At 34.4% G+C, this 20,552-nt stretch overlaps 1 protein-coding gene across 45 annotated transcripts in view; it reads right to left on the bottom strand.

Annotated features, from left to right (window-relative positions):
• The window catches only part of Abi3bp (ABI family member 3 binding protein), a 233,367-nt gene that overhangs the window by 117,611 nt on the left and 95,204 nt on the right, over positions 1–20,552 (bottom strand). For all 45 annotated transcript variants that reach the window (XR_013436924.1, XM_078044323.1, XM_078044324.1 and 42 more), the window contains exons 5-9: positions 17,895–18,076; positions 17,210–17,265; positions 7,338–7,386; positions 6,383–6,454; positions 5,601–5,693 (exon numbers count right to left, since the gene is read on the bottom strand). Coding sequence is in view for 44 of the 45 variants with exons in the window: in XM_078044323.1 (XP_077900449.1) it covers positions 5,601–5,693; positions 6,383–6,454; positions 7,338–7,386; positions 17,210–17,265; positions 17,895–18,076 (452 nt within the window). In the remaining variant the exon portion in view is untranslated. The remainder of the gene's footprint in view (positions 1–5,600; positions 5,694–6,382; positions 6,455–7,337; positions 7,387–17,209; positions 17,266–17,894; positions 18,077–20,552) is intronic.

The raw sequence follows: 20,552 nt of genomic DNA, 5'->3' as shown, positions 1-20,552 counted from the left end.
GCAGTGGGCTTTTTTTGTGGGGAGACCTTTTATTACTGATTCAATATCATTATTGTTTATTTGTCTATTTAGATTTTTAAGTATCTTTTTGGTTCAATTTTACTAGGTCTTATGCATTCAGAAATTTGTCTATTTCTTCTAGATTTTGCAATTGATTGACATACAGTTTTTCAAAATATTCCCTATTCTTTTTGTCAATTTTGCTTGATTTATCAAAGAACCAACTCATTAAGCTTTTGTATTATTTCTTTTTAGTCTCCATTTCATTTATTTCTTTTGTGATTCATATTATTCCTTCCTACTACTGGTTTTGGGTTAGTTGTTTTTTCTCTAAGACCTTGAGATTCTTATTTAGATCGTATGAGATCTCTCTTTTTTTGAGGGGAGAGGGGTACCAGGGATTGAACTCAGGGGCACTCAACCACTGAGCCATACCCACAGCCCTATTTTGTATTTTATTTAGTGACAGGGTCTCACTGAGTTCCTTAGAGCCTTGACATTGCTGAGGTTGGCTTTGAACTCATAATTCTCCCATCTCAACCTCCTGTGTCACTGGGATTACAGGTGTGCAGCGTCTTTCTCTTTCTCAATACAGGCACAAACTATAAAAATTATAAAATTCTCTCTTACAATTGTTTTTTGCTGTACTCCATAGGTTTTGTGTGATGTTTACTTTCCATGTGTTTGAATAATTTATGCAGTGTCTGTTGATTGCTAGTTTCATTCTTTACTAGTGAGTAGAGAAGATGTGAGATACTATTTCAACTTTTTTAAATTTGTGAAGACTTGGTTTGTGGCCTGATATGTGGTTTAGTTTAAGACAATGTCTGTTAAGTCCATTTTATCTAGAGTATAATTTGTTAATTTGTAAATCATTTGTTATCAAATTAGCAATTTTTTGTTAGTTTCTTTATTAATTTTTTGTTTATATGTTCTGTCTACTGGTGAGAGTGGGACTTTGAAGTCATCCAGAATTATGCTATTGGGATCTATCTATCTCTCTATGTCTAGTAGGTTTTTTTGGTACATGTGTTTTGTATTTTTACAAAAGTGGATGCTTTGACATGTAAATTCATAACCACTGTAACTTATTGATGAATTGTTCCTTATATGTTTCCTATAAAGTGACCTTCTCTATCTCTCCTGCTTGCTTTTGGATTTTGTTTTCTATCATTTTATTTTCAGTCTGTGTATCTTTGCTGGTGAGGTGAGTATGTAGGTAACATACGGTTGGGTCTTGTTCTTAGCTCATGCAGTGTCTTTTCATTGGAAAATTAAGATAATTCACATTCAGAGCTATTCAAGATGTGGACTCATTCCTGATTTTTTTTTTCTGATTGTTTTAAATATTCCTTACTTCCTCTTATCGGTCTTTGAAGTTTGATGGCTTACTCTACTGATTCTTTCCTATTTCTAATTTGTATATCTATTTTTCTCATGGGATTTTTTTTCATGTGCTCTCACAATGGTGATATTTTTTTCTCTTCTGGTTATAGGATTTTCTTAAGCATTTTGTGTAATTCTGGTCTAGTGGTCATAAATTCCCTTAGTTTATACTTATCATGTCAGGTCTTTATTTCTCTCTTCAGTTCTAAGGAATAAGCCTTGCTAGGAATAGTAATGTTGGTTGGTAGTTTGGAATTTTAAATTTTAGGATTTGAGATACATCACCCCATGATATATTGGCATTTAGAATTTCTTTTGAGGAATCTGCTATTAATCTTAAGCGTTTGCCTTTATATGTAACTTTTTTCTTCTCTCTTACAGATTTTAATGTTATTTCTTTGTTCTGTACTTTAGGCAATTTAACATGTCATGAAGAGGTCCTTTTTATTCTGATTATATCTATTCTAAATGCCTCTTGTACCTGGATGTCCATGTCTTTCCCAAGATTTGGGAAATTTTCTACTATTATTTCACTGAATAGTGTGAATAGTGTTTTTTAACATCATCTGCCTATAGTTCTCACTAGGAATGCTGATGAGCTGAAAAATTTGATTTTTTAAGGGCTTCCAGAGATCTTGTATGTTCTTTTCATTCCTTATTTTTGCTTGAGTATGAAATTTCAAAGTACTTGCCTTTAATCCCTAATATTCTTTCTTCTGCCTGGTCTAGTCTATTTTGTGGCTTTCATTAGAGATTTTTTATCAGATTTATTGCGCTTTTCAGTTCTAGGATTTCTGTTTGCTACTTTTTAAAATCTCTTCTCTCTTCTCTCTCTTTTCCTCATTATCTTCCTTAACTCATCTAACCATTTATCTGTATTTTCTTGGGTTTCATTGAGCTTTCTTAGGATTATTCTTTTAAAATCCATATCTAGCATTTCATCCACTTCATTATTTTTGGAATCTGTTACTAGGGAGTTATGAACTTTAGGAGGTGTCATATTACCTTGCTTTTCATATTTCCTGTGTTTTTGAGATTTACACATCTGTTTATATGGATAGCTCTTCTACTTTTGTATGATGACTTTCTTAGTAAGCAGTTTTCTCTTTACACCATATCTTAGAGTATTGGTTTGTTGCTCAATATTGAGTTAATTTTCTATTAGACTCTATAGTTTAATCTCTCCATGGATTCTTTTGGCTGTGAATAGTGGATCTGGATACAGTATAAGAATCTGAGGGAAGCACTCTTTCATAGGTCTTGTAAAAGTGAGGGCCCTCTGAAAACTTGAGCAGGTTTGCTATATACAGCACAGTATTGGGTGAACCCTGTGGTTATTCCTACAGTGGGAGCGGAAGCCTTTATTAGGTGGTTGGGAGTTTCCATAGGTACTATTGATATTGAATCTGTTACTGGAAAGCAATTCTGATACCGGTTGCTCCAACTGTGAAGCTCTTATTCTTAGTTTGTACACTGCTACAATTACTGGTGTTTCACAGGGCGAGATATGGGCTGAGATCACAGTTCCCTCTCTGTGATACCCACAGTCCTGTTAACAATGTGTGATCTGATAAGATGTGGGCATGATTGATGCAGAGAGCCCTCATATACTCGGTGTTCACAATGGTTGTATTATTCCTCTCTGCTGTTACTGTGTGGGTCCCTGTCCAGGAGTGAACCTCAGAGCCCCCCTAACTTTTCCTGCATGATGGATTGATGACTGGGAACTCTTGCTTCCCCCGTTCTTTAAGTTGAAGTATCTGTCAAAGTTCACACTGGAACAACATATAATTCCTCCCAGCTGGGCTGTGAGTGTACACAGTGAAAAAGCACCCATCCAATGGATACAGGGCTCAATCCCTGGCAACACACAAATATTGATAAAACCAAAAATATAAAAAATTAAAAAATTGAAAAGGAGAAAAATAAATAAAAATGAAAAAGCTGGAAAAAAAGACAAAGGAGAAGCATAAAAAAGGGGATTTTTTTTTTTAAATAAAACCCTTCTTTCTGAGGTGCTCGATGATGGTGTTGGGGTAGATGATTCCAGAGCTTCTCTTCAGGTCTTCTTAGACTATGCACCTCCCATGCAATGGCTATGGGTTTTTTATGCCCTCTTTTTTTTTTTTTAAGCTGGGTGACTAGCAGGAGTGATTTGTGGCTGACACAAGATAAAATTCTACTCTTCTGCACTGCATGCTGGAACAAGCTAGCATGGAATGCAAAATGTACCAGGCAAAGATTATCTTCTTTGATTTATACTCTACACAGTCCATCAGCTGGGCCAACCCAAGCACTGTGATGTGAACCCAGACACCTCTGAGAGCAGACAGGAGGGATGGAGTCACAGAGAATCTTTATCTTGTGCTGGGAAGGAGCAGCAGTATTCAGAATCCATAAGCTCTGCTGCCCTTGACCATGGTGACCCCAGACCTGGCTCCCACGTGAAACCGCGTGAGACTGCACTTCCTGGATTCAAGAAGGCATGTAAACCTAAACCGTTGATTTTATAGGGAAGCACCTTCTGCATTGCCATGTGCATTTCCTACACCATAAACTAAGCAGGCCTGAGTCAGAGTCACTCCCCAAGCCAAAATTAACCAATGAGATGGCCACTTGCTAAAGCCTCTTAATGAAATGGCTACAGGGTCCTTGAAGTAGAAAATGCCAGGATTTCTGTCCCCCAGAAGAGTTTAAGCTCAGACAGTAAGACTTTTCTTAAGATGGCTCCTGCACAGGGGAAATACAGGGAATTACTAAAACCAGCTCTTTGTCAATCCCAGTTCTCTTCAGCATTTAGACTGCATTCTGTACCAATGGAGCTCTCTGGGACTTCTCTTTCCCTTATGCCCAGGCTAAGGGGATACTTTTCTTCCCCTGGATGTGTTGCTATTCAACAGGGTTCTGGTATACTCTTTCTCTTGGTATAGTCTATTATACAAAATCTCGAGGTTTCACCTCACCTTTATCTCTTCAGTAAATTCCAGTCTCTCTCTCCCTGTCATGCACCTCAACAGGCAGCTACAGACCTGTTGTTATTGTTCAGTCTTATGGAGAATAGATGGCTCTATCCCATCCTGTTGCCTCCTTACCACAATACTTTATTAAAATAAGTCTTTTTGTTATATCTCATTTGTCATGTGTTTTCTCTCTCTCTCAACTAAAAAAGAGAAAGCATTAACTTAAATTTGCTCCATTGTTGAAAGAGTGACCTTTCCCCTGAAGGATAGTGTCTGAAGTTCCAGTATATGCAGGCATAAATTTGTGTAACTCACCGTTATAGCTCCTAGGAACTTGCAGTTCAGGCATGGAGTAATGCTTGATAAGTATGTGTTGATTGAAAGCTACCAAACTTGGGCTTGGGCTTCTGTTTTTTCTTCATCCACACAACTTCTTATTTCAATTTTATACTAAATGCTAAAGTTCTTAGGTAGTGTTTATCTCAGAGAAAACATTTTCTCTTTTATGTCTTGTTCAGTTTGTACTACCTGATGTTGTTTCCTTCCCCATTTGCCAACAATCCAAATGTTCTCCAGAGACAGAGAGGTGGTTCTCAAAGTGAGGTCCCTGGACCAGTAGTGTCATAGTTACCTAGAAACTTGTTAAAAATGCAAACTCCCAGACCTCACCCCAGATCCTCTTCATCATTAACTCAGGGTCCTAGCAGTCTATAGGTTCATAAGCCCACCAAGTGCTTCTGATCCTCAAACAAGTTTGAGATCCTCTTCTGCAGGGACATTTAAGACTCTAATTTGATACTCAAAAGGAGAAGGTACTCAGAGAGCACCACAATTATTCCTTGGCCTCCCTTTTAGTGGATTTTGTTGCTATTTTCAAAAATTATGTTTTGTTTTTAAACACTGAAATCATACTCAGTTCTTTCTAGAAGTAGGAAGCAATATCAATCTCAAGTGTAGTAATTCTAATATATCTGACCTTTAAATTAGTTCTCATTGACTATATCTTGTGGCCCCTTGATAGCATAGTTTAATGAGTTTATAAAACATATGTAAATACATTTATATAAATATAACATTTATAGTTAAATATTTATGTGATTTGTATGAATATCTCCAACACTCCAACCTCCTTGCTCCTGGTTTTTACTTTGCCATCAAACATCTCATTTGCAAGATTCCTGGAATATCCTAAGAATCCTGAGTCAGTACTAGTACTCAGTCATTGAAAAGTCAATGTAGAGTTTTGCTGCTTACCTAATTGTGTCTTGATTGCATCTGAAATCTCAAACATAATGGATGTAGGAAGTTTTACAGTGGTGTCATTAGGACCTGGTATAATAAGGTGAACTGCAAAGAAACAGATATAAATAAGATAGGGGGAAGACAATCAATCATGACATAAAGCTCAGAACACCAGGTACTAGAATATGATGCTTAGTGTTTATTTTGGTTAGTCAGTTTTGACCTCAAATTTAAAATGTTGGGAGAAAATATGATCATACCTTTGAAATAGAGTGTTTTCCATTTTTAGAACTGAACTACTGAAATCCTCTGGATTTAATCTATAGATTAAAAAATTATAAAATGTCTGTTTAAGATGTGTGATGAACCAAGATTATTATCAATGATTTTTTTTTTTTTTGGTAGTCATAGGGATTAAACCCAAGTCCTCCTACATGCTTGGCAAACATATTACCACAAAGCTACATCCCCAACCCAATGACAGTGACTTTTAAAAGAGCAGTTCAATATAAGAAAGACTCCCATGTAACTTCAAACAACCCTGTGGGCACGTAGGATGAACACCATCATTCCCACTGGGCATGGACTAAAGATTCTTCTTGAACACACCATGATAAAGGCAATGTCTCTTGGCTGCTAGCCTAGAAGGCACACAGGTCAGGATGGTACACAGTGATAGGAAATAGACTGACCATTTAACAGCTCTTCTCACTGTGCAAAACTCCTTCAGGGCCCTATTATTAAAAGACAGTCTAAGCTGCTGATTCTAGATATGGGTTTCAAGGTTGACTCACCTAGTATTGGTCCTCCATAGGGAGTCTTATCTGGGGATTTAGTGGAAGCCTTGTGAGTAACGTTCTGAATCACTGTTGAAATACAAAAGAAATAGTGAGTTGAGATAAACAAAACAAAAGAGGAAGCAGTAAGGAGTTAATAATGTGAAGCCATCTGTCCTGTGAATATCCTAATCCAAGTTTATCAGTTAATAAAAAACAATTCAGTGGCTGGCTACACAGCCAGCAGGAGGATTACCTAAATACCTCTGCCTTTAGGTAACGAAAGGATATTATTCTATCATAAAGTGTTCCATTCTAATTACTGGAAGATTTCCTTTGTATCTCTACTCCCTGAAAACTGCCTTTTCCCCAGGTCAATTAAAACTAGCACAAAATGTAGCCTGAAGCAGAGATAATTTCAATTCTAACTGATTTTGTTTTGAAAGTACACTTAGGATATTTTGTTTTCTTAAAAGAAGAACTATTTAAGGATTCATCTCTTCTATCAAGAACCTTTCTGGAAATAATGGAATCATTTTAATAACTCGAAAAACAAAGTCAAAACAAAAACAATTGGATACTGAAATATACATAATTCTTAAAACCTGAACATCTTTACTTTCCCTAAGTGACCACTAAATCACAGTTTTCATTTCACATCTTAATGTAAATGTTCTATTAATGGCTTTCTTTATGCATGATATCTTAATCCTGAATTAAGCTCCACATACTTAAGTGACTTCTAAAAATTTAATACTTGGTATGGTTGCTTTGTCCAGAGTTGTGCTCAAGGTTTTGCATATTGGTACAAGAGCCCAAATTACCTATTAAGTGCTAATTTACTAGACCACACTAGTTTCTTCAAACTTTTTCTGAAAAGCAGAAATCAGAGTGTTTGAGAAAATATATAATTATTTTTGTTTAAAAGTATATTAAAACTAGTTCTTAGGTACCCAGAGAGCAGACTAATTACCTTGTTTGATGATTGTTATTGGGATTAGCTTCTTTGGGACATATGCTGGCTGAAAAGAGAGGAATAAAAATCAGCTTCCATATCAGTTCTAATGACCTAAAGAAATAGTCCTTCCTTGTCTTTAATGAATTCTGTCAAGCAGGTTTAATAGTGACTGTATAGATCTTTACTACCCACATCTGCCTCTATTTTATTGGATTCACCTGGTTTCCACAATAATTATCCAAAGGATTGATGGCAGCAATTTATTCAGAATTCTCATTTAGTTAAAAATTGCAAGGGACAGAAACTAATTCCTCTATGTTGAATATAGGTTTATTTTCATTTGACTTGAGGAGCCAAGTTCTGTCTTTATGTTGCCTCTCAAAAAGATGCTAAGCTACCATTGTTCAAGCACACCCTGTTGTAGCTGCTGTTACTACAGGCACCACAACCTCTTTGAGCTCCTGGAACCAAGCCTTTATTGCCTGAGAGGGCAGAACTGGGACTTAGGTCCAGACAGTTCTTACCTCAAAGCCTGTATTCAACCATTCTGCACCTACTTATACACAAGGGACTTCAGAATTAGAAGGGCACATCCCAGAGGACTATACTTCCTCCCCTCACCCAAATTGTGTCAGAGGTCCCACTGAGGGTTTTGACACCATACACTGGCTGGCACTAGGTTTATGATTTAAAGCAGAGTCACTGCCAGACAAAATCAGGAGCCAAGGATAAAACAGACGAGAGCTACGTGTAGACACACAAAGAGAAGGGTAGCAAATACATGTGAAAGGTCAGAGGTGAGCTGAAAGGTCCTTGAATTTTTGGTACCTGGTCTAACTTGTGTTTATGATGTAGACATGTAACAGACCTGTTGATTGTGAAGCATGTGGGGAACATGAGATACTGAGCAAATAGGGGTTTACAGTTGTGAGCAAGAGAGTTATTTACATGCTATCATTTTAATGAATTGTATGCCCATGTTGAAGAAGGGCCATCATACCAGCCTATTTTTCTTGTATTAAGGTACTTATGTTTAAAAACCACAAAAAGTTTACTGCCATCAGGTAATTTTTGCAAAGAGGTATCTGTACTCATTGACCTAGCAATTTCCTCCTCAGCCTAAGGAATTAATCAGATAGAGATAATTCTTTACACATAAGGTTGTTTAATACCATTGTTTAAAACAACGTTAGTTTCCAAAAATATAGGTTTTATTAAATAAATTATATGGTCTAAGTGTTTACTTCTATTTAATAAACTAGAAAAATATGCAGATTATGAATAAATATAAAGAATACAAATATGCATACATGGTATGTTGCAATTTTATAGCAAATACAGAGACAAAAGTCAAAAAAGGAAAGACATCATAGTTTTGTTATTTTTAACAGTAGTTATTTCTTATAAGCTAATAGTGATTTTGTCTTGCATACCTTCAATGTATGCCAGATTCCTTACAAGGTGAATTACATTTCCAATCAGTCAAAGTTACCTTAATCTATAGTCTGTTCAGCTACCACATATGCTTCTATGTGGCAACTTAGCTTGTGCACTTCTGGTGAATAGGGGAATGATTTAAATACAATTTAGACATGATTTTTTTTTCCCAAAGGGAGTAGAAGAGGAGGAATAGAAGAATAACCTTTAATGGGAAAAAAAAAGATTCTCAGTTTGAAGGTTGTACTTCTAGGAAGACCCCTCTCTGCTTCACCATAGAAAGATTTTGTCAGCATTTCCACACGAATCCTTTTCTAGAGAGGACAGACAGGCTCATTGCATATTATATTCTTGTGTCCCCCTTAAAATCAGTCTACCTGGCTCCCCTCTACCTGCACTATCTACTTCTTACCTATGAAACTTCAGGAAAAGTGCCGCAGGTATACAGTTTCTACCACTTCTAAGAATTTTTTTTATATTAAAACCATTAGCATTTATTTTTGCTACTTATATTTTTAGTTTTTTTCATAATTACATGTATATATTTAGGAGGCACAATGTGACATTTTGATAAAATCATACAACAAAGAGTGATTAAATCAAGCTAATTAACTTGTCTAACTACCTTACTTATCCTTTTATGGGGTGTGAGTCATTTGATACTTATTTTTAGCAATGTTGAATTACATGTTATTAGTAATTATGGTCATCTTTCTGTGAATTAATTCTCAAAAATGTATTCTTACTGTTTGACTAAAACATCTCCTCATTCCCCCTCTGCCTCTGTCCTACCGGCTCACTTCCCCAGATACTAGTGATTTCTTCTCTTGAGTTCAACCCTCTGAGAATTTTAAATGACTGGTATAGCAACTTCCAGTTACATGAAAGCCTCCTGGTGGGGGAGATACATTACCTTTCTAGGTACCGAGGGTCATTTTTGGTAGGTCTGTGGCTACAGTTACAAAAGTTTTTGAATGGTGTACCCTATATTTGCCCTACAAATCCTGTCACTTAGTACATGTTCTGCAGAATGTGAAGTTTTTCAGAAACACCTAACACATTATAGCAGAAATGCCTACACGTGGCTGTGTTTGTAGCCTTTGAATTGAATTACTCCAGTTTTATTCCCTGTGATGTAATGATTAATTTAAGGCAAACAATTTTTCGACAAGGACAAATGGAAAATATTTTACTCTTCACATGAATGGAACAGTTTCTGAGTTCTTAGTTGAGTACAGACCAATGTTCTAGTAACTTGATGACAAGACTACAGGTACAATTTGTGCTGCCAAAAATAAGGAAATCATTTAGCTGCAGAATGCAATTCTTTCTAGACCTACAATTGCTATCTTAACTAATCTGCAATTCAAAGGTGCTCTGACACTATATAGCTACATCTCAATAGGTAGGTTCCTCCCCTTCCTCTCCCCAGTACTGAGGATTGAACCCTTTGGGCTGTATCTGTGGTCAATTTTAGTTTTTATTTTGAGACAGGATCTTCTAAGTAGCTGAGGCTGGCCTTGAACTTGAGATTTTCCTCCTTGGCCTCCTGAGTAGCTGTATAGCAAAAGGTAATGTTTTTAAAGGGCATCAGGAAAGTCCTGCTACCTCATACATCTCTGCCAAAGAATCTAAAATCCCCATATAGAAATCCACAAGGTGCATCCTTTCCATGTGTTATTAATGTTTAAGGAAATATCTGTAACCTGAACCTTCCAAAAAATGATATAGTGTGATAACTTTTAAGATAGCAATGTTTAAACAATCACTACCTGATTTTATTTGAATTTGATGTACAATATTTTTAAAAAGACACCTATTGTTCATTGTGCATTGGAGTCACAGGTACAGATGGTGAGAAGGTTGCAGGGGGAAGAGGGAGTGAAAGTTCTGCAGGCTGCCATGCAGTTTGGACTATTATGGTGCTATAGCTTGAATTTGTCCTTCAAAGTTCATGTGATAGAAATGTAATTCCAATGCAACAGTGGGAACTTTAAGAGGAAATTAGGTCACCATTACCTGGGGAGTTGGTTGGTTAACACTAGAATGGGTTCCTGAAAAAAGGAAGAGCCTGGCTCCTTCCACCTTTTAGGTATGCTCTCCTGCCCTTCTGCCTTCCACCATGGGATGATGGCCCTCACCAGATGCCAGCTCCCTGATCTTGGACTTCATAGTCTCTAGAATTTTATAATCAATCTCTGTTCTTTGTAAATTACTCAGTCTGTAATATTGTTATGGCAACACAAAACAGATCTAGTAAGACACATGGCATCGGCACAACACCACTCTCCATGGACACTACCTCTGAAGCAATTCTTAAGCAGTTTCTCACTGACTCTCTTTGTTCTGTAGCTTTCTAACCCCTAGGCTTACTGTAATCATCTGTCACTACTTCCTCCAACAGTTCTCACCCTTTCCTTCATTTAGCAAGTATTTTAAAAATACTTATTATATGCCAGAAAGTTAATATATTTACCTGCTGCCCTATAAGAGATATGTTATCTGTTTCTACTTTTCTAGATACCTGTCCCTTTACAACCATACTTCCCTTGAGCAGAGAGATTAAGAAAACTTACTTTTACTGTTTGTCTTGGATGTTGTGACTGAGTATGCAGATGGTGACAATTAATGGGGAAAGAATGCTGAAGTGGTAAAGTGAAATGCTCTTGAGACAAATCTAGCGTGCTTTTTTGGTCATGGCTAGAGAAAGCCTATGCTTATTCAGAAACAAGCACAGCAGCTGCAACAGTTGCATAGCAGAGGAAATTTCAATTGACCTTGCAGTATACTAACTTCCTCTGATATTGTTTGAAAAAATAGGTTTAATAAAATTAATAAGAATGCTATTTTTTGTAGGTGTGTCTATTTGGAGATTTTGTGGTGTCAAAATATTTATTGTAGATGTAACTATTTTCAGGCCCTGAGAAAGAAGAGAAATGTCCACTTTGGGGTTAAAGGTTACTCAAAATAAAATTTCAGTTACTAAAGAGCCAAACCACATGAGAGGAACTCGGGCTTGTTATAATTCAGTTTTTCGGATGTTCTAATGAAAGTTATTAAACATACTGATTCAACATAAAATATAAAATCTGGCTAGAATGAACCTAACATTCTACTTCTCATAGTCTTTGAATTTCTTGTCAGCAGAAAAGGGATGAGACATATACCTTTGATGGTATGGTTGGTCTACATATATTTTTCAAGTTCCTGCTTAAGACAAAGATTGTTAAGAGTGGAAGGATGCACAATCTTAAAGTATGGGTAGGACTAAAAAGGCAATTCTTTTTATTGACATGACTCATCTGTTGATACACTTTAAACATTGGTAACACTTATTTTTGTCAATAAAAGATATGACTTCTTAAAATATGGGTGGATTTGGAATAGAAGAAAGAAAGTGAAAATAAATGTTCTATCTTGGAGAACACTAGGAAATTTTGATCAATTATATTTGTATTTCAAAATCTATTGTGGCACTCACTTAAAAATTGATTCTCTTTAATGAACTAGTTAGATAATTAAATTTTTTAAAAGAGATAATGTATTAAAATTTTACTTATTTTTCTAATATTATTTTTTGAAATAAGAAAACCTCTAATAGTAAACATTTGTTTATTAAAAAATGTAATAGATGGGGCTGGGGTTGTGGCTCCATAGTAGAGTGCTTGCCTACCATGTGGGAGGCACTGGGTTTGATCCTCAGCACCACATAAAAATAAATAAAATAAAGGTATTGTGTCCATCTACAACTAAAAAAATATTTTTTCAAAAAAAGGTAATAGACTCTCAAGAAGGGAAAAATAGCTCAAATATCACAGTAAGTGTATTTTTCTTTCTTAATTACACCAATCTTAAGTGATACAGTTTGTTACAAAGAATACATCTGTGTTTATGCATATACTCTTTCTGATTTTTCCAGAGGTGAAGGCAGGAGTGATACTCAAAGTATTTAACAACTGGTAGGACAAAGGCAGTGACCCATCAGAAGAGATCCTGCTACATATCTCTGCCACAGCTCTACTGGGACTCACCAGCAAAACACAACTAGATACATGAATTGCAATATATAACGTAACCAGATGGATAAGATGGGGTGCCTTAAATTCAATTCAAAAGTTTTAACCTAAATATTATTTATCTTTTAAAAAGGATGGCCTAGAATTCACACAATTTTTCCCATTTCAAATAATCCCCTTAAGAAGGCATCAAGGAGTTTTTGCTGCTTATAAGATTTAGGTATAAGAATGTATAATGAATGAACCCATTTTTCAATGTATCTTTTGCTTGAAACCTTAAAAAGTAAAACATCTGGAATTAATTTTACATCTCTTGAAATACTGCCTTCTAAAGTCAGTCTCAGAGAAGACATGGGTGAATATTTGGGCACAGACTTTATTTGGACTGAAATATACCTCTGCAGTATCAAACTGGTTTTCAGAATCAATTCTATGTGGTCATAGAGGATGGTTGAAGGCTGTCCCACGTAATTCCTTTTTAACTTTACCATGTCTGACAGCATCTAAGAGCACAGATGTCAGTTTATTTTTCTGCTGTTCTGAGAATAATCATAAAGAAAGCTTCACAGAGAAGACTAAATATATCTTTTCAATGAGTTTGGGTTTTCCTTTGGAAATAACCAAGAGTTTAAAAGTACAGCTCATCAGAGCTGGCTGCTTGCGGGTGCTCCACCTCACAGCTTGAAGTGATAAAATGTTTGGCGGTGTGTCAGAGATGCAGGAAGTTTCTCCCTAACCCTTCCTATCATGGCTCTTTATGATGAGGAGAAAAAATTAAGTTACTCCATAGTAAAATGCCAAACAGCTTTCCTAATTCTGCTGAGTAACTCACACTAAATGAAATATTCTGCCAAAATAAATAAAATTTTTTGGGATACGATAACCGAAAAGAAGGAATGAAAAAAAAATGACATCATTGAATCACATGAAAGATGGAACATGACAGCCAAGAAGGTTGGAGATAAGCTATTCTTCCTAGGAAACCATTCACAACAAAGAATGAGGACTGTTCTAGAAGAGGATGAAAGAGCAATTCTATTATATTAATCCACATATGCAGTAGAGCAGATTTATCTTTCCTATGCAATACTGATTGGATCCGAGGCATACACACACACACACACACACACACACACACACACACACACACACACACACCCCATAATAAAATAGAATCCATATAGTTTGGAGTTTAATTATTGCAAAGTAAAGCCATTTGTAAAACTAGAAATTGGATGGAAATATACTTATCTGCTCTCTGGAGAGGGAGAGGCTTTCTAAAATATAATACAACTGAAGATATGACAATGGAAAAGTCTACTAATTCAATTGAGCAAATTTTAAGACTTGCCTTCTTCAAAAATTCCAATAAACAAAATTAATTGATAACATATGTGTTCTAGATGATATCATAAAGGATCAATGTTCTTTAATCTATAAACTCTTTAAATGATTCAATAAAAAAGATCACAAATTGTCCAATAAACAAAGAACTGCAATAAAGGTCATTAAATGGAAAACACAAATGTCTAATAAACAAGTGAAGAAATTACAGATTTATCAGCCACCAGAGAAATGGTAATTTAAAACTATCACATTGGTGAAAGCTTTGGTGATGGAAATACATGATGTTGGCAATGAGAGGATTATATGAAGATACACTCTGGTATATTCCTGGCAAGACGGCAAAGTGGTACAGACTTTCTGGAAAGAAATTTGACTATATATATTAGGAAGGCTAAAAATGTAAAATTATTAATAGATAATTCTAGGTATTTGTTTTAAGGAAAAATCAGAAATGTGAACAAAGCTTTATGATGAGTTCACTATAACATCATTTAAATAAAAAATCAGAAATAACTTGAATGCCTACAAACTGATTAAACAGATGATGAATAGGATACCTATTATTTGTAGCAAAATGGATGAAATCGGAGGACATTAGGTTAAGTGAATTAAGTTCAACACACAAATACCATGCTCTCTCTGATATATAGATGCTTTAAAAAGTCAATCTGAATGTGCAATACAATTACTGGAAGTTGGGAAGGGTGGGGATACAGTAGGAGTTTGGATACAGAATACTCTAAAGTTCTACAGCATAGTGGAAGGATCATAGTTCACAGTACCATATTAAACACAAAAAGAGTTCAAAAGCTCCAAATACAAAGTAATGATAACATGATGCACATATTAATGACTCTAATTTGACCAGTACATATTGTATACTTGTACTGAAATATCATATTGTACCTCATAATATTGTTTAATTATTATATGCTAATCAAAATTTTATTTTTATTTTTAAGGACTTATAAATGTTAACTCTCCTGTTTAATCATAATGTAATGTACATATGTATGAAATTATCACACTGAACCCCATAAATTTGTACCAATAAAATAAAAATCTTAAAAAGTAAAAAAAAAAATTAAAGTTTTAACAGAACACCAATGGTCTTATACTAGTCTTTATAAGATTTGTTATGGATAAATTTGCTAATGCATTTCCACTGTTTTTACATTCTGAACTTTTAAATTTTAGACAGTGAGGAAAATAGCAAAACCTAAAAAAAGAAAGAAAGTAAGAAAAAGAAAAGAAAAAAATAGAAAAACCTAAAAAGAAAAAAAAAATAGAAAAAGAAAAAACCCAGGCCTGGGAACTTAGCTTCAATCCCTTTCTTGTATTGAGATTTGAAATACGTCTGTTATGGTTTGGATTTTTAATGTTCCTTCTGCCCCCATCCCTCACCAAACAACAACAACAACTAACAAACAAACAAAAACAACCTATGTGTTAGACAATGTAAGAATGTTCAGAGGTAAATGAGTAGATTATAGAGTTGTAACCTCATCAGTGGATTAAACCACTTAATGGATTAATGATGTGAATGAACTCCTGGGTGGTAACTGTAGGCAGTTGGGGCGTGGTGGAAGAAGTAGGCCACTGAGAACATGGTCTGGACTATAGATGTTCATGAACCCTTCTTTTTTCTGTCTCTTGGCTGCCATGAGCTGGTAGCTTTCTTCTGCCACATCTTAGGCCCAAAGCCATGAAGTCAGCCAACCATGGGCTGAATCTCTAAAATCTTGAGCTCAAAATAAACTTTCCCTCTTTTAGGTTGCTCTTGTCAGATATTTTCATCACAGGAACACAAAATTTACTGATACAACATCAAAATAGTTTCCTGGCAATCATAATAATGTAATGCTTGTAATTATTATTTGATAAGAATTTCATAGTAAACACATTTTTCTGCCAACTGAAACCATAGAAACAACTTGTCTTATCAGGATTAATTCTCAGTCCTATTTTATCCAAGACCATTTTCTGTCACTGAAAAGAATCCTCCTTCTGGGTTAGGGATGGTAGATCCTGTGTTTTGTTTTGTTTGTTTGTTTTTTTAACAGGGGAAACCCTGGGTTTGATCCCCAGCACCAAATACAAACCAAAAAGAAAAAAAAAAGAAAAAGAGTCCTCCTAAGCATGTACTCCCCCACCCCATCACCCCTGGGCTACATGATCAATGGAGTATTCTGTGAACTATTTAATTAGACATAAAAAGATAACCATCCAGACAGATCATGTTATATATTGAAGAGCAAATTTTCACCCATGACGAGAGCTTCTGCATTCATTCAACTGTAGGATATTTCACAGGCTGGATACTTACAATACATAAGAAACAAAGCCAGCACTAAATTTTCCTGTTCTTACCAAAGTAACTCCTCATCCTGGTCAGTAACATAATGTTCTTGCTTTACAATTGGACATGTGATTTGAAATGCAAACATCTCTATGTGGCTGTATCAATGGCTTACATTATACTAAGTAGTGCATAACTGATATGATGTGTCCCAGAGCAGACTGTGAAAAAAATATTTGCTCAAGTGAGACATAAAAGGCTATCTAGACTGGAGGCAGGAGAGAAAAATGCCTGGCTCACAAACCACACAAATATTTACAGTACTGAACTGAAGCTGGGCATGTTTTAAAACCATACCGATTGCTTTTTCATTTTGAAAAGGTTGGCTACTTTAAGTAGGAAGTGATAGAAAGTAAAAAAGGAAAGACTTCAACTTTAGCAATGTACCTAGAGCATGGAGCAATCAATTGGCTTTTGAAGTGTTGTATTAAAAAAACAATCCATATGATAGAAGAAGCATTACCTAAAAATACCTAGAATATTCAAAAAACAGAATGACTATATGAAAATTTCAGAATTTTAGATCTTCAAACAAATTAGAGATAATTTGGAATCATACTTCTCAGAAAAAGAAGCTAATTCCTAAAACATTAAGCACTTTACCCATTTCTCCATTGCTAATCAGTTAATCCAGTTTAAGTAACTCCTAATTGGACTCTTTCCTTATTTAAATAAAAATACAATGCAGATAATTTAAAAAAAATTCTTAAAAGTGAACTGGTACATACCACTGTGTGGACTTGGTCATAAGTACTCTGGATTTTCCCATTTACTTTGTTTTTACCTGACAAAAAAAGGGGGGAAATGACATTATTTTAATTCTTCTTGCTCCCAAATCAATTTCAGCCCATCATTATGAAGATGACTACAACTCATGCTCTATCTTGGGCATATTATATTGCATCCTAGCCTTTTAAATATTGATTCCAATTAAGTTTTAATGAAAGGATAACTAGAAGAAAACTGAGGGTTCTCCCCAAATATTTTTATATCCACTTCTGTTGGTCTATCTAAACATTTGTAATAATAATAATAATAATGACATTATTATTATTAGTAGTAATAATAATAATAAATAACATTATTATTATTATTATTATTATTATTATTATTATTATTATTATTATTATTATTATTGGCTCAGTTGTATTCACTTGTCAGCAAAATATGTTACAAGGGCCTATGACATCAGTAGAGACATCAATTTTTTAAACTGCTTATTTTAAAAAATCATATTATTAAATAAAGATTTTGAAATGTAAATACTTAAATTCTATTCTTTTTGCATTTTCTTAAATATTGGAACATGAAAATTAACTCATTTCATATCATCCAATAACTAAAAATAGATAATTAAGGAAAAAAGAAAAAAATTACAAAAATCTTACTGAAACAAACATTCCAGATACTTACTTCCTATAATAGTCTTGTGATTAAAAATCTTACTCCAAATTCCCCCTTCCACATTGTCTTTTACTCCAAATTCATAAACTGTGTTGGGCTTTAAATTTTCCACAATTGTTTCAGTGGCTGGACAGAGTTGAAAAATCCATTTTTTTTCCTTATCCTTTTCTCTATAGCGAATTGTGTAAAATCTGTTGAACCAAAATATAATACCTTAAAATCACATGGAAAGTCACAATATAATTTCAAGTTTCTTAATGTATCTCAGACTTCAATCAACTCAGAAAATTATATTTAACATTGGACTGTTCAGGTTTTTAAAAATTTGCAGAGAATATGAAAAAAATAGCTTAACATGTGCTTATGTTTTTAATTTCAGATTGCAAGTTGGGGGTCCATATAATAGCCATTTATGATCTGATAGAATCCATAATTCTCAGTTCTGTTATTTGCAGCTTTAGAAAATGAAGTTGGAAAACATCATTCACTCTTTTCTGATTACAGAGAAGAATATAGGCGTTATTTTATAAATACTTAATATTATAGTTTCATAATTTTATAAATTTAAGACTTTTAATTCCAAGGAAAGTATCTTAAAGGTAATAACATTCAATTTTTTAAGATGAGCCCTAGATGTATCCTGGACTAAAATTTAAGGATGAAATAAGTTTATTATTACAAAAGAGAATTAAGACCAATAGCCAAGTTAAGGGTACAATTAGAAAACATAATGCAAACTCAAGAGTACCGTTATTATGGGGCCTTTGCTTACAGTCTCTTTATACTCTGAGTTAAATCTGTCAGATATGTAATCTCCACCACCATTTTTTGCATCATTGGTACATCCTGTTTTACATATGCTTCCTCATTTATTTGTCACAAACAAATCTTAAGTGGTAGAAATTATTAATCCTCTATCATAAGTGTGAAGACTGAGTTTCAGAACAATCATTTAACTTGCCCAGTGCCACGGGCAGTGGCAGAACCACAACATAAAGAAAAACTGCTCTGGCTCTACTTTACACAGCCTCAGTGAGGCAGAGCAGGAAAGGGCGTTTCATGACTACTGCACACAGTAATGGGAATAAAGGAACTAGCACAGCAAATAATATAGAGAATGAAGACAGCAAATTGTAGAATAAAGCATATAGTTTCATGTCATCCACAGAAATGTTAAACCATCACATGAAATGTTACTATTATTGTTCCTAGTATTATAAATTGAGAAAAAATACTGGAAGATTCCAACATTTATGATTGTTCTTTGTCTCCCAAAGAGCAGAGGGAGATAAAAATGGCATTAGTTAAACTCTATCTGCTTTTTAAGGTAAACATTTTAAGTAAATGAAATAAAATAACAGCTGCTTTTTGTGATGATGGAAACAGGCATTTGGTTCTTTCTTTCATCTTTAATTTTTTCTCAAAAATTTAATATGAATGCCTCACTTTCCACCCCATCAACATTAGATAATTGAAAATTAAGCTTATATCAAGCTTTAGAAAGTCACTCATTTACTCATGCTAAAAATACTTATTGTGCACCCTTGAAGGACTAAATTTATTTTGATGTTCTTCAATTTCTCCAAGTAGTTCTTGTTTTTTTAATCTATCCAAGTTGCCTTTTTATTAATAATAAAATTTATTAACACATACTGCTTACAAATAGTATAGACTCAAAAATTATAAAAATAAATCAGTAGATATTTAAAGGCAAATGCAAAAATTTACACAGATCATTAAAGGTTTTACAAAGTTTTTATACTGTCAACAGTTGTCAAAACTAGATATATTAAGCAAAAAAAAAAGCAAGGTACAAACTAGCAAGTATCATGTTACCATTATGTTTTTAAAAGGAAAGAAAGACAGTCTCACACATGCACAGACTAGATCTGGAAGAATGCTTAGGAAACTACTGCCAGCGGATGCCTAAGGACTAGGGATCAGGAAATGGGAAGGAAATTCACATTCATGAATATCCTCTTGTACTATCAAATTTTTAAAATTCATATTCAAGTACAAATTTGTTCACATATTTTTGGTTAGTAGTTACATTAAAAACTAAATCCTTAACAAGTGGATTCAACATGAAATTAATTATATACCACAAACAAATGAAAAAATTTGCAATTATTTCTGGAAATATTTTCATGAAAAGGGTTTACAGGGTAAGAAATGAGAAAAGCTTCTGCAGTACAGATGTTATTACAATGATATTTAAGTGAAAAATTTTATTTCCAAATGTGAAACATTTCCAGGGGTATGTGAAGACTATAAGACAATGATGGCTAAGCTTAGCCTTTATTTCTTTCCTATGAAAAAAGGTTTATGCAAATGTATAGGAGGCTTGAATTTGTCACTTTAAGGGGAAAAAAATGGAAATGCCTTACAGTGAGCTTTGTCTACCTGACAGAGAAATCAAGATTTTCACCAGCCACTAATATACTACTCACCTGCATGTTATTCATGAAAATGTCTTTGTACAAAAATAATGTAGTGTTTTTATTTTGTGTTCTGAAAAAATTTATTAAACTATAAGTCAAGATTTAATTTCTCTAGCCTGGCTTCTCACTTATATCATGAAGGTCAAGGTCATGGCACAGATAATGACTATTCCAAATGTGAGCTATAGTTGATGTGCTTTCTAGGTTGGGTATACACTCTATATAC

Source organism: Ictidomys tridecemlineatus, chromosome 3 (genome assembly GCF_052094955.1).
Source record: "Ictidomys tridecemlineatus isolate mIctTri1 chromosome 3, mIctTri1.hap1, whole genome shotgun sequence".
NCBI lineage: Eukaryota > Metazoa > Chordata > Mammalia > Rodentia > Sciuridae > Ictidomys > Ictidomys tridecemlineatus.
Note: the sequence above shows the minus strand (reverse complement) of the source record. Positions and strands in the feature narration are given on the sequence as shown.